Genomic DNA, 14,702 nt, shown 5'->3' with positions numbered 1-14,702 from the left:
GGACTGTGGGAACCTTTAGCTGTGACCGTATATAACCTGAGTGATCACTGAGGCTCATTCTCTGCCTGAAGCTCACAGCGGACGGTCATGTTCTGTGCCTGCGTGTTGTATTTTCAGATATAGCAGAGCTGGAATCGTCGTGGGACCTCATGTGGATTACATCGGACCTGGAAGGGTGTTCGGGGGGGTTAATAAAGCAGTGAAAGAGGGTGGGTTTTTTTGTATTTTATTTCAAATAAAGGATTTTTTCCGTGTTTTGTTTTTATTCTTTTCACTTACAGATTAGTAATGGGGGTTTCATAGATGCCTGCTATTACTAATCTAGGGCATAGTGGCAGCTGTGAGCTGTCATTAACACCTAATTACCCCAAGTGCCACCGCACCAGGGCAATCGGGAAGAGCCAGGTAAAGTGCTGGGATTGTCACATATGATGGATCAGTAATGTAATGTATGTACACAGTGACTGCACCAGCAGAATAGTGAGTGCAGCTCTGGAGTATAATACAGGAGGTAACTCAGGATCAGTAATGTAATGTATGTACACAGTGACTGCACCAGCAGAATAGTGAGTGCAGCTCTGGAATATAATACAGGAGGTAACTCAGGATCAGTAATGTATGTACACAGTGACTGCACCAGCAGAATAGTGAGTGCAGCTCTGGAGTGTAATACAGGATATTACTCCCCGCCTGCTCCCTGCCCGTGAGACCTCAGTACCCATCCCCCAAAATAATAATAACAGACACACAGGTCCCCTCTTCTTGTGATGTGATGATACACAGACACGGAGCTGAATGTTTATTGGTTGATACATTAGTCAGCGACTAAAACAAAACTAAAATCTGTAAAGCAGGGTGTCCGCGCCCGTATGGAGCGACCGCATTCACTGCACAGTTCAGTCTCAGGATCCCTGCCGGCCGCGCACAATCTCCACATTCATTACTTCTCACAGCTGAGGGTTTGTTGCAATCATATCTTTTCCCTCATGCTTTACACTGCAGCACATCAGGGCATGTAATCTAACACCGGCATCCATCAAGCGATCTGCATCCAGGCTTCCGTTCACTGACAGGAAGCAGCGAGGGATAACACACAGCATGGCAGCGAGCGGAAGACAGGGTGATATCATTACTGAAGGGGCCGGGGGCCAAAGCCGAGAGCAAGGGCCCATGTGTGACTGGAGGGGGGGATGAGCAAGCACAGCCACCACCTGTATACCTCTATGGGGCAGCAGGGCACATGCACAGCCACCACCTGTATACCTCTATGGGGCAGCAGGGCACATGCACAGCCACCACCTGTATACCTCTATGGGGCGGCAGGGCACATGCACAACCACCACCTGTATACCTCTATGGGGCGGCAGGGCACATGCACAGCCACCACCTGTATACCTCTATGGGGCAGCAGGGCACATGCACAGCCACCACCTGTATACCTCTATGGGGCAGCAGTGCACATGCACAGCCACCACCTGTATACCTCTATGGGGCAGCAGGGCACATGCACAGCCACCACCTGTATACCTCTATGGGGCGGCAGGGCACATGCACAACCACCACCTGTATACCTCTATGGGGCGGCAGGGCACATGCACAGCCACCACCTGTATACCTCTATGGGGCAGCAGGGCACATGCACAGCCACCACCTGTATACCTCTATGGGGCGGCAGTGCACATGCACAACCACCACCTGTATACCTCTATGGGGCAGCAGTGCACATGCACAGCCACCACCTGTATACCTCTATGGGGTAGCAGTGCACATGCACAGCCACCACCTGTATACCTCTATGGGGCAGCAGTGCACATGCACAACCACCCCCTGTATACCTCTATGGGGCAGCAGTGCACATGCACAGCCACCACCTGTATACCTCTATGGGGCAGCAGTGCACATGCACAACCACCACCTGTATACCTCTATGGGGCGGCAGGGCACATGCACAACCACCACCTGTATACCTCTATGGGGCAGCAGGGCACATGCACAGCCACCACCTGTATATGTCTATGGGGCAGCAGGGCACATGCACAGCCACCACCTGTATACCTCTATGGGGCAGCAGTGCACATGCACAACCACCACCTGTATACGTCTATGGGGCGGCAGGGCACATGCACAGCCACCACCTGTATACCTCTATGGGGCGGCAGTGCACATGCACAACCACCACCTGTATACCTCTATGGGGCAGCAGGGCACATGCACAACCACCACCTGTATACCTCTATGGGGCAGCAGGGCACATGCACAACCACCACCTGTATACGTCTATGGGGCAGCAGGGCACATGCACAGCCACCACCTGTATACCTCTATGGGGCAGCAGTGCACATGCACAGCCACCACCTGTATACCTCTATGGGGCGGCAGGGCTCATGCACAGCCACCACCTGTATACGTCTATGGGGCAGCAGGGCACATGCACAACCACCACCTGTATACCTCTATGGGGCGGCAGGGCACATGCACAGCCACCACCTGTATACCTCTATGGGGCATGACGCATTGTATTACGCCTGGTCCAGATTGTGGGAGGGGCCATGTCTCATGCTCCGCCCCCGCTGCCCCTATACGCGGTGTTATCAGTTCTGGGCTCCGCGGTTCCGCTCCTCGGTGTCGGCGCTCGGTGGGGGTCCCGGCACGGCCCCTTCCATGGTCACTTCAGGAGGCTTCTCATGGTGCCCAGCGAGGACCCCCTGTAGCCGCCACCAAAGTGGTTCCAGTGGTTGAGGTAGTGGAAGAGCTGGTAGAGCTTCAGCCGCTTCTCGCAGCCGGGGGTCTTGGGCATCTTGGAGTGGTAGGCGGAGTAAAAGGAGGAGCCGAAGCCCCCGAACATGCCGGCGATGGCCAGCTCAAACTCCGCATGGCCATAGAAGCAGGCGGGGTCAAAGACCACCGGCCCCGTGTCCAGCTCCGCCACGTTCCCGCCCCACAGGTCCCCGTGAAGAAGAGCCGGGACCACCGCCACCTCCGAGAAGAACTGAGGGACCTTCAGCTGAGGAGACACAAGGGACAGAGAGTCAGAGGCTCCACCCTGCTCTACACTGCAGCTCTGCTCCACCGTGCTCTACACCGCAGCTCTGCTCCACCGTGCTCTACACCGCAGCTCTGCTCCACCGTGCTCTACACTGCAGCTCTGCTCCACCCTGCTCTACACTGCAGCTCTGCTCCACCGTGCTCTACACCGCAGCTCTGCTCCACCGTGCTCTACACCGCAGCTCTGCTCCACCGTGCTCTACACCGCAGCTCTGCTCCACCGTGCTCTACACCGCAGCTCTGCTCCACCGTGCTCTACACTGCAGCTCTGCTCCACCGTGCTCTACACTGCAGCTCTGCTCCACCCTGCTCTACACTGCAGCTCTGCTCCACCGTGCTCTACACCGCAGCTCTGCTCCACCGTGCTCTACACCGCAGCTCTGCTCCACCGTGCTCTACACCGCAGCTCTGCTCCACCGTGCTCTACACCGCAGCTCTGCTCCACCGTACTCTACACCGCAGCTCTGCTCCACCGTGCTCTACACTGCAGCTCTGCTCCACCGTGCTCTACACCGCAGCTCTGCTCCACCGTGCTCTACACCGCAGCTCTGCTCCACCGTGCTCTACACTGCAGCTCTGCTCCACCGTGCTCTACACCGCAGCTCTGCTCCACCGTGCTCTACACCGCAGCTCTGCTCCACCGTGCTCTACACCGCAGCTCTGCTCCACCGTGCTCTACACCGCAGCTCTGCTCCACCGTGCTCTACACTGCAGCTCCGCTCCACCCTGCTCTACACTGCAGCTCTGCTCCACCGTGCTCTACACCGCAGCTCCGCTCCACCGTGCTCTACACTGCAGCTCTGCTCCACCACAGCTCTGCTCCACCGTGCTCTACACTGCAGCTCTGCTCCACCACAGCTCTGCTCCACCCTGCTCTACACTGCAGCTCTGCTCCACCGTGCTCTACACTGCAGCTCTGCTCCACCGTGCTCTACACCGCAGCTCCGCTCCACCGTGCTCTACACCGCAGCTCTGCTCCACCGTGCTCTACACCACAGCTCGGCTCCACCGTGCTCTACACCGCAGCTCTGCTCCACCGTGCTCTACACCGCAGCTCTGCTCCACCGTGTTCTACACTGCAGCTCTGCTCCACCGTGCTCTACACTGCAGCTCTGCTCCACCGTGCTCTACACTGCAGCTCTGCTCCACCGTGCTCTACACTGCAGCTCTACTCCACCGTGTTCTACACTGCAGCTCTGCTCCACCGTGCTCTACACTGCAGCTCTGCTCCACCGTGTTCTACACTGCAGCTCTGCTCCACCGTGCTCTACACTGCAGCTCTGCTCCACCGTGCTCTACACCACAGCTCGGCTCCACCGTGCTCTACACCGCAGCTCTGCTCCACCGTGCTCTACACCGCAGCTCTACTCCACCGTGTTCTACACCGCAGCTCTGCTCCACCGTGCTCTACACTGCAGCTCTGCTCCACCCTGCTCTACACTGCAGCTCTGCTCCACCGTGCTCTACACTGCAGCTCTGCACCACCGTGCTCTACACCACAGCTCTGCTCCACCGTGCTCTACACCGCAGCTCTACTCCACCGTGTTCTACACCGCAGCTCTGCTCCACCGTGCTCTACACCGCAGCTCCGCTCCACCCTGCTCTACACCGCAGCTCTGCTCCACCGTGCTCTACACCGCAGCTCTGCACCACCGTGCTCTACACCACAGCTCTGCTCCACCGTGCTCTACACCGCAGCTCTGCTCCACCGTGCTCTACACTGCAGCTCCGCTCCACCCTGCTCTACACCGCAGCTCTGCACCACCGTGCTCTACACCGCAGCTCTGCACCACCGTGCTCTACACCGCAGCTCTGCACCACCGTGCTCTACACCACAGCTCTGCACCACCGTGCTCTACACCGCAGCTCTGCTCCACCCTGCTCTACACCGCAGCTCCGCTCCACCGTGCTCTACACCGCAGCTCTGCTCCGCCATGCTTTAAACTGCTGCTTTGCTCCACCGCGCTCTGCACTGCAGCTCTGCTCCACTGTGCTCTAAACCGCAGCTCTGCACCGCCATGCTTTACACCGCAGCTCTGCACCACCGTGCTCTACACCACAGCTCCGCTCCACCGTGCTCTACACAGCAGCTCTGCTCCACCGTGCTCTACACCGCAGCTCCGCTCCACCGTGCTCTACACCGCAGCTCTGCACCGCCATGCTTTACACTGCTTCTTTGCTTCGCTAGGATACAGCACTGATTGATGGCTTACTAATCTCTCCCCATGCTCTTCACTGCAGCTTTGCGTCATTAGGTCACAGGTCTGAGCGGTGGCTTTCTAATCTCCCCCCCATGCTTTATACTGCAGCATTGCTTCAGAAGGACACAGCTCTGATCGGTGGCTTTTTAATCTCTCCCCATGCTTTACACTGCAGCTTAGATTCATTGTTCCCTTTTGCCCGCTGTAGTCTGAAATCTGCCTCCTGTTTGTCCCATCAGCCCTTGCTGCTCATGTGCTTCTCCCCCATGCTTTACACTGCTGCCTGTATGGAGATCTGCTGGCGGGGGAGGAGCCTCACACAGGAGGCGGGGCCTGCAGTGGGGTCTCACCTGTAATTGGGCCCACAGCTCCCGCGCCTCGCGGTCCCCGGACTTCTCCTCCAGCAGCTCCATCTGCCGCTGGATCCGCTGCCGGCAGTAGAAGGCCACCCAGTCCTCCTGCCAGTCATTCACCTGTCAATCAAGCACCTGCAGCTGTCAATCACATGCGCAGGGGGCGGGGCACCGCGATCCTAGCAGATCTCTATGTGTCCGACTCTCACCAGGGGGATGGATCCGCAGCAGGTCACCGCGTGGAAGCCGAACTTCTCCACAGGCTGCACCTCCGCCTGCCCCGCCCCTTTACCTGATGGGGGAAAAAAAATGAAAGTGAACCCCCTGAGTCTGGACTATTCCATGAGATAAGTATGTGAACCCCTCCGCAGCTATACCACTGTATAAGGGACGCTGGGAGGTGGGGGCGCTGCCCTCTAGTGGGCACGGCGGGGACTGCGGACATGGAAATGCTAATTACCCACAATGCCGCTCTCTCTGTCCAACTTCTCCCGCAGCCGCTGGTTGTGGAGGTGAAGGTCGGCCAGCTGCTCCCCCAACGCCGCCGAGTGCCTGGAAGACAGCAACAAGACCTAATCATGTAGGAGGTGTGCCCACTACAACCAAGAAGGCCCACAGACTATGACCCAGGACATCAAGACTGGCCTAATCATGTAGGAGGTGTGCCCACTACAACCAATAAGGTCCAAAGACTATGTCAAGGGACTCCAAGCCCGACATCACCATGTAGGAGGTGTGCCCACTACAACCAAGAAGGCCCAAAGACTATGACCCAGGACATCAAGACTGGCCTAATCATATAGTAGGTGTGCCCACTACAACCAAGAAGGCCCACAGACTATGTCAAGGGACTCCAAGCCCGACATCACCATGTAGGAGGTGTGCCCACTACAACCAAGAAGGCCCACAGACTATGACCCAGCCCATCAAGACTGGCCTAATCATGTAGGAGGTGTGCCCACTACAACCAAGAAGACCAACAGACTATGTCAAGGGACTCCAAGCCCGACATCACCATGTAGGAGGTGTGCCCACTACAACCAAGAAGGCCCAAAGACTATGACCCAGGACATCAAGACTGGCCTAATCATGTAGGAGGTGTGTCCACTACAACCAAGAAGGCCCAAAGACTATGACCCAGGACATGAAGACTGGCCTAATCATGTAGGTGTGCCCACTACAACCAAGAATGGCCAAAAGACTATGACCCAGGACATCAAGACTGGCCTAATCATGTAAGAGGTGTGTCCACTACAACCAAGAAGGCCCAAAGACTATGACCCAGGACATCAAGACTGGCCAAATCATGTAGGAGGTGTGTCCACTACAACCAAGAAGGCCCCAGACTATGCACCGGGAAACCAGGGCTGACCTGACTGTGTAGGCGGTGTGCCCACTTCATCTGTGGAACCGCAAAGTGATGCCCCCGGCCCCAGAATTGATCTTATGAGATTTCCCTGTTACAGTTATACAGCAGCTGCCCCCGGCGCTGACCCAGTGCCCATCTCACCTGTTGAGGCTCCTCATGTCCAGATGCTCCATCACCAGCACGGCGCCCCCTCCTGGCTGATCAATCACCTTCATGGGATTGGGAGCCCTGATGGTGCCCGTAGAGCGAACGGCCTCCAGACTCGCCATCTCCCCCTCGAACATCACTCTGGCCTGTGAGGAAAACAGCGGGAGACGGGACAACTCAGAGCAAGACCCCCAGGACACCTCACTAACCCCCAACCCCCGGATTACACAGACCCCCAGGACACCTCACTAACCCCGGATTACACAGACCCCCAGGACACCTCACTAACCCCCGGGACACCTCACTAACCCCCAGATTACACATACCCCCAGATTACACAGACCCCCAGGAACCTCACTAACCCCCAACCCCCCAATTACACAGACCCCCAGGACACCTCACTAACCCCCGGATTACACAGACCCCCAGATTACACAGACTCCCAGGAACCTCACTAACCCCCGGAATACACAGACCCCCAGGTCACCTCAATAACCCCCGGACTACACAGACCCCCAGGACACCTCACTAACCCCCGGATTACACAGACCCCCAGGACACCTCACTAACCCCCGGATTACACAGACCCCCAGGACACCTCACTAACCCCCGGATTACACAGACCCCCAGCACACCTCACTAACCCCCGGATTACACAGACCCCCAGGTCACCTCACTAACCCCCGGATTACACAGACCCCCAGGTCACCTCAATAACCCCCGGATTACACAGACCCCCAGGACACCTCACTAACCCCCGGAATACACAGACCCCCAGGACACCTCACTAACCCCCGGATTACACAGACCCCCAGGTCACCTCAATAACCCCCGGATTACACAGACCCCCAGAACACCTCAATAACCCCCGGATTACACAGACCCCCAGGTCACCTCACTAACCCCCGGATTACACAGATCCCCAGGAACCTCACTAACACCCGGATTACACAGACCCCCAGGACACCTCACTAACCCCCGCATTACACAGACCCCCAGGTCACCTCAATAACCCCCGGATTACACAGACCCGCAGGACACCTCAATAACCCCCGGATTACACAGACCCCCAGGACACCTCAATAACCCCCGGATTACACAGACCCCCAGGTCACCTCAATAACCCCCGGATTACACAGATCCTCAGGAACCTCACTAACACCCGGATTACACAGACCCCCAGGAACCTCACTAACACCCGGATTACACAGACCCCCAGGACACCTCACTAACCCCCGGATTACACAGATCCCCAGGAACCTCACTAACACCCGGATTACACAGACCCCCAGGACACCTCACTAACCCCCGCATTACACAGACCCCCAGGTCACCTCAATAACCCCCGGATTACACAGACCCGCAGGACACCTCAATAACCCCCGGATTACACAGACCCCCAGGACACCTCAATAACCCCCGGATTACACAGACCCCCAGGTCACCTCAATAACCCCCGGATTACACAGACCCCCAGGAACCACACTAACACCCGGATTACACAGACCCCCAGGACACCTCAATAACCCCCGGATTACACAGACCCCCAGGTCACCTCACTAACCCCCGGATTACACAGACCCCCAGGTCACCTCAATAACCCCCGGATTACACAGACCTCAATCTATCCCTCTATATACAGTGCAGGGTCGGTCTCTCCTCTATATACAGTGCAGGCTCAGTCTGTCCCCCCTATATACAGTGCAGGCTCAGTCCCCCCTATATACAGTGCAGGCTGGGTCTGTCCCCCCTATATACAGTGCAGGCTTGGTCTGTCCCCCCTATATACAGTGCAGGCTTGGTCTGTCCCCCCTATATACAGTGCAGGCTGTCTGCCCCCCTATATACAGTGCAGGCTTGGTCTGTCCCCCCTATATACAGTGCAGGCTTGGTCTGTCCCCCTATATACAGTGCAGGCTCGGTCTGTCCCCCCTATATACAGTGCAGGCTCGGTCTGCCCCCCCTATATACAGTGCAGGATCGGTCTGTCCCCCTATATACAGTGCAGGCTCGGTCTGTCCCCCTATATACAGTGCAGGCTCAGTCTGTTCCCCCTATATACAGTGCAGGCTCAGTCTGTTCCCCCTATATACAGTGCAGGCTCGGTCTGTCCCCCTATATACAGTGCACGCTCAGTCTGTCCCCGCTATATACAGTGCAGGCTCGGTCTGTCCCCCTATATACAGTGCAGGCTCAGTCTGTCCCCCTATATACAGTGCAGGATCAGTCTGTCCCCCCTATATACAGGGCAGGCTCAGTCCCCTCTATATACAGTGCAGGCTCGGTCTCTCCCTCTATATACAGTGCAGGCTCAGTCTGTCCCCCTATATACAGTGCAGGCTCGGTCTGTCCCCTATATACAGTGCAGGCTCGGTCTGTCCCCCCTATATACAGTGCAGGCTGGGTCTGTCCCCTATATACAGTGCAGGCTCGGTCTGTCCCCCCTATATACAGTGCAGGCTCAGTCTGTCCCCCCTATATACAGTGCAGGCTGGGTCTGTCCCCCCTATATACAGTGCAGGCTCGGTCTGTCCCCCTATACACAGTGCAGGCTCGGTCTGTCCCCCTATACACAGTGCAGGCTTGGTCTGTCCCCCTATACACAGTGCAGGCTCGGTCTGCCCCCCCTATATACAGTGCAGGCTGGGTCTGTCCCCCTATATACAGTGCAGGCTCAGTCCCCGCTATATACAGTGCAGGCTGGGTCTGTCCCCCTTTATACAGTGCAGGCTCAGTCTGCCCCCTATATACAGTGCAGGCTGGGTCTGTCCCCCTATATACAGTGCAGGCTCGGTCTGTCCCCCTATATACAGTGCAGGCTGGGTCTGTCCCCCTATATACAGTGCAGGCTGGATCTGTCCCCCTTTATACAGTGCAGGCTCGGTCTGTCCCCCTATATACAGTGTAGGCTGGGTCTGTCCCCCTATATACAGTGCAGGCTCGGTCTGTCCCCCTATATACAGTGCAGGCTCGGTCCCCCTATATACAGTGCAGGCTGGGTCTGTCCCCCCTATATACAGTGCAGGCTGGGTCTGTCCCCTATATACAGCGCAGGCTCGGTCTGTCCCCCTATATACAGTGCAGGCTCAGTCCCCCCTATATACAGTGCAGGCTGGGTCTGTCCCCCCTATATACAGTGCAGGCTGGGTCTGTCCCCTATATACAGTGCAGGCTCGGTCTGTCCCCCTATATACAGTGCAGCCTGGGTCTGTCCTCCCTATATACAGTGCAGGCTCGGTCTGTCCCCCTCTATATACAGTGCAGGCTCGGTCTGTCCCCTCTATATACAATGCAGGCTGGGTTTGCCCCCCTATATACAGTGCAGGCTGGGTCTGTCCCCCCTATATACAGTGCAGACTGGGTCTGTCCCCCCTATATACAGTGCAAGGTGGGTCTGTCCCCTATATACTCTGTCCCCCCTATATACAGTGCAGGCTGGGTCTGTCCCCCCTATATACAGTGCAGGCTGGGTCTGCCCCCCTATATACAGTGCAGGCTTGGTCTGTCCCCCCCTATATACAGTGCAGGCTTGGTCTGTCCCCCCTATATACAGTGCAGGCTTGGTCTGTCCCCCCTATATACAGTGCAGGCTGGGTCTGTCCCCCCTATATACAGTGCAGGCTGGGTCTGTCCCCCTATACACAGTGCAGGCTGGGTCTGTCCCCGCTATATACAGTGCAGGCTCAGTCCCCCCTATATACAGTGCAGGCTCGGTCTGCCCCCCTATATACAGTGCAGGCTGGGTCTGTCCCCCTATATACAGTGCAGACTCAGTCCCCGCTATATACAGTGCAGGCTCAGTCCCCCCTATATACAGTGCAGGCTCGGTCTGTCCCCTCTATATACAGTGCAGGCTCGGTCTGTCCCCTCTATATGCAGTGCAGGCTCAGTCTGTCCCCCTATATACAGTGCAGGCTGGGTCTCTCCCCCCTATATACAGTGCAGGATCGGTCTGTCCCCCTATATACAGTGCAGGCTCGGTCTGTCCCCCTATATACAGTGCAGGCTGGGTCTCTCCCCCCTATATACAGTGCAGGATCGGTCTGTCCCCCTATATACAGTGCAGGCTCGGTCTGTCCCCCTATATACAGTGCAGGCTGGGTCTCTCCCCCCTATATACAGTGCAGGATCGGTCTGTCCCCCTATATACAGTGCAGGCTCGGTCTGTCCCCCTATATACAGTGCAGGCTCAGTCCCCCCTATATACAGTGCAGGCTCGGTCTGCCCCCCTATATACAGTGCAGGCTGGGTCTGTCCCCCTATATACAGTGCAGGGCTCAGTCTGTCCCCCTATATACAGTGCAGGCTCGGTCTGTCCCCCTATATACAGTGCAGGCTGGGTCTGTCCCCCCTATATACAGTGCAGGATCGGTCTGTCCCCCTATATACAGTGCAGGCTCGGTCCCCCCTATATACAGTGCAGGCTGGGTCTGTCACCTATATACAGTGCAGGCTCGGTCTGTCCGCCTATATACAGTGCAGGCTGGGTCTGTCCCCCCTATATACAGTGCAGGCTGGGTCTGTCCCCCCTATATACAGTGCAGGCTCGGTCTGTCCCCCTCTATATACAATGCAGGCTCGGTCTGTCCCCTCTATATACAGTGCAGGCTGGGTTTGTCCCCCCTATATACAGTGCAGGCTGGGTCTGTCCCCCTATACACAGTGCAGGCTTGGTCTGTCCCCCTATACACAGTGCATGCTGGGTCTGTCCCCTATATACAGTGCAGGCTCAGTCCCCACTATATACAGTGCAGGCTCAGTCCCCACTATATACAGTGCAGGCTCGGTCTGCCCCCCTATATACAGTGCAGGCTGGGTCTGTCACCTATATACAGTGCAGGCTCGGTCTGTCCGCCTATATACAGTGCAGGCTGGGTCTGTCCCCCCTATATACAGTGCAGGCTGGGTCTGTCCCCCCTATATACAGTGCAGGCTCGGTCTGTCCCCCTCTATATACAATGCAGGCTCGGTCTGTCCCCTCTATATACAGTGCAGGCTGGGTTTGTCCCCCCTATATACAGTGCAGGCTGGGTCTGTCCCCCTATACACAGTGCAGGCTTGGTCTGTCCCCCTATACACAGTGCATGCTGGGTCTGTCCCTATATACAGTGCAGGCTCAGTCCCCACTATATACAGTGCAGGCTCAGTCCCCACTATATACAGTGCAGGCTCGGTCTGCCCCCCCCTATATACAGTGCAGGCTGGGTCTGTACCCCTATATACAGTGCAGGCTCAGTCCCCGCTATATACAGTGCAGGCTCAGTCCCCCCTATATACAGTGCAGGCCTCAGTCCCCCCTATATACAGTGCAGGCTTGGTCTCTCCCCTATATACAGTGCAGGCTTGGTCTCTCCCCTATATACAGTGCAGGCTTTGTCTCTCCCCCTATATACAGTGCAGGCTCGGTCTCTCCCCTATATACAGTGCAGGCTCGGTCTCTCCCCTATATACAGTGCAGGCTCGGTCTGTCCCCCTATATACAGTGCAGCCTCGGTCTGTCCCCCCTATATACAGTGCAGGCTCGGTCTGTCCCCCTATATACAGTGGAGGGCTGGTCTCTCCCCCTATATACAGTGCAGGCTCGGTCTGTCCCCCCTATATACAGTGCAGGTTCAGTCTGTCCCCCCTATATACAGTGCAGACTGGGTCTGTCCCCTATATACACTGCAGTCTCAGTCTGTCCCCCCTATATACAGTGCAGGCTCGGTCTGTCCCCCTCTATATACAGTGCAGGCTCAGTCTGTCCCCCCTATATACAGTGCAGGCTGGGTCTGTCCCCTATATACAGTGCAGGCTGGGTCTGTCCCCTATATACAGTGCAGACTCGGTCTGTCCCCCTATATACAGTGCAGGCTCGGTCTGCCCCCCCCCTATATATACAGTGCAGGCTCAGTCCCCCCTATATACAGTGCAGGCTCGGTCTGTCCCCCCTATATACAGTGCAGGCTCGGTCTGTCCCCCTATATACAGTGCAGGCTCAGTCCCCCCCCCCCCCCCTATATACAGTGCAGGCTCAGTCCCCCCCTATATACAGTGCAGGCTCGGTCTGTCCCCCCTATATACAGTGCAGGCTCGGTCTGTCCCCCTATATACAGGAAGGCTCAGTCCCCCATATACAGTGCAGGCTGGGTCTGTCCCCCCTATATACAGGGCAGGCTCAGTCTCCCCTATATACAGTGCAGGCTCGGTCTGTCCCCCCTATATACAGTGCAGGCTCGGTCTGTCCCCCCTATATACAGTGCAGGATCAGTCCCCCCTATATACAGTGCAGGATCAGTCGGTCCCCCTCTATATACAGTGCAGGGTCAATCCCCCCTATATACAGTGCAGGCTCAGTCCCCCCTATATACAGTGCAGGCTCAGTCCCCCCTATATACAGTGCAGGCTCAGTCCCCCCTATAAACAGTGCAGGCTCGGTCTGTCCCCCTATATACAGTGCAGGCTCAGTCCCCCCTATATACAGTGCAGGCTCAGTCCCCCCTATATACAGTGCAGGCTCAGTCCCCCCTATATACAGTGCAGGCTCAGTCCCCCCTATAAACAGTGCAGGCTCAGTCCCCCCTATATACAGTGCAGGCTCAGTCCCCCCTATATACAGTGCAGGCTCAGTCCCCCTATAAACAGTGCAGGCTCAGTCCCCCCTATATACAGTGCAGGCTCAGTCCCCCCTATATACAGTGCAGGCTCAGTCCCCCCTATATACAGGGCAGGTTCGGACCTCCGCCTTGTGGTTGTACTTCACATACACCCGGCCCCGCTCGGTGTCGTAGCTCCGCCCCTCGCTGATGCAGCCTCCCCCGCTGTGACCGGACGGCTGCACCCGGGACAGGCTCAGCTCCCTCCTCAGCAGCTCCTCCATGCTGGACGCCACTGCGCCTGCGCAGTACGCACTGCAAATGTGTCCGACCCGGCGGCGAGAGCCACGCAACGTTCTATTAGCTCTGCGCATGCGCGAGTGTTACTGCTAGGAGCGTGTCCGTGTGTGACCGCCAGGTGGCAGCAAAAGATAAGTGATTATATGATAAAGCGCTGATGCGTGACGTCATTACGTGATATTACGTCACATGGCGCTGTACCATCATAGCCTGCAAAAATCCACAGGAACTCTGCACTTCTGGAGAATCTGCTATGGGGGAGGGGTCTCATCTACCACTTCCCAGAGGATATGTGATATCCGCCCTCTGCTCTTCACATTCAGCCCTCTGCTCTTCACATTCAGCCCTCTGCTCTTTGCCCTCCTCTCCACCCTCTGCACTCAGCACTCTGCTCTTTGCCCTCCTCTCCGCTCCATGCTCAGCCCTCTGCTCTTTGCCCTCCTCTCCACCCTCTGCGCTCAGCCCTCTGCTCTTTGCCCTCCTCTCCACCCTCTGCGCTCAGCACTCTGCTCTTTGCCCTCCTCTCCACCCTCTGCGCTCAGCCCTCTACTCTTTGCCCTCCTCTCCACCCTCTGCGCTCAGCCCTCTGCTCTTTGCCCTCCTCTCCACCCTCTGCGCTCAGCCTCTGCTCTTTGCCCTCCTCTCCGCTCCATGCTCAGCCCTCTGCTCTTTGCCCTCCTCTCCGCTCCATGCTCAGCCCTCTGCTCTTTGC

General features: G+C 56.9%; 1 protein-coding gene across 1 annotated transcript; it reads right to left on the bottom strand.

Moving 5' to 3' along the window:
* Positions 1–784: 784 nt before the first annotated feature.
* On the bottom strand, positions 785–13,993 carry LOC142312495 (ketosamine-3-kinase-like). Its single transcript, XM_075351445.1, has 6 exons — positions 13,834–13,993; positions 7,110–7,261; positions 6,060–6,151; positions 5,809–5,891; positions 5,597–5,719; positions 785–3,004 (listed from the first exon to the last, which is right to left on the bottom strand). Exons 1-6 carry the CDS (start codon positions 13,972–13,974, stop codon positions 2,666–2,668), a joined length of 930 nt encoding a protein of 309 aa, XP_075207560.1. The 5' UTR covers positions 13,975–13,993; the 3' UTR covers positions 785–2,665.
* Between the last annotated feature and the right edge of the window lie 709 nt (positions 13,994–14,702).

Source organism: Anomaloglossus baeobatrachus, chromosome 5 (genome assembly GCF_048569485.1).
Source record: "Anomaloglossus baeobatrachus isolate aAnoBae1 chromosome 5, aAnoBae1.hap1, whole genome shotgun sequence".
In the NCBI taxonomy this organism is placed as follows: Eukaryota; Metazoa; Chordata; class Amphibia; order Anura; family Aromobatidae; genus Anomaloglossus; species Anomaloglossus baeobatrachus.
Note: the sequence above shows the minus strand (reverse complement) of the source record. Positions and strands in the feature narration are given on the sequence as shown.

What these genes read in the sequence shown, in the direction of transcription:
- LOC142312495 (XM_075351445.1), bottom strand. Translation starts at nt 13,974, where the DNA reads ATGGAGGAGCTGCTGAGGAGGGAGCTGAGCCTGTCCCGGGTGCAGCCG. An exon ending in CAGAGAGAGCGGCATTGTGG is followed by an intron (nt 5,892 to 6,059) that starts GTAATTAGCATT and finishes TTCCCCCATCAG; the next exon opens with GTAAAGGGGCGGGGCAGGCG. An exon ending in AGCTGTGGGCCCAATTACAG is followed by an intron (nt 3,005 to 5,596) that starts GTGAGACCCCAC and finishes GTGTCTCCTCAG; the next exon opens with CTGAAGGTCCCTCAGTTCTT.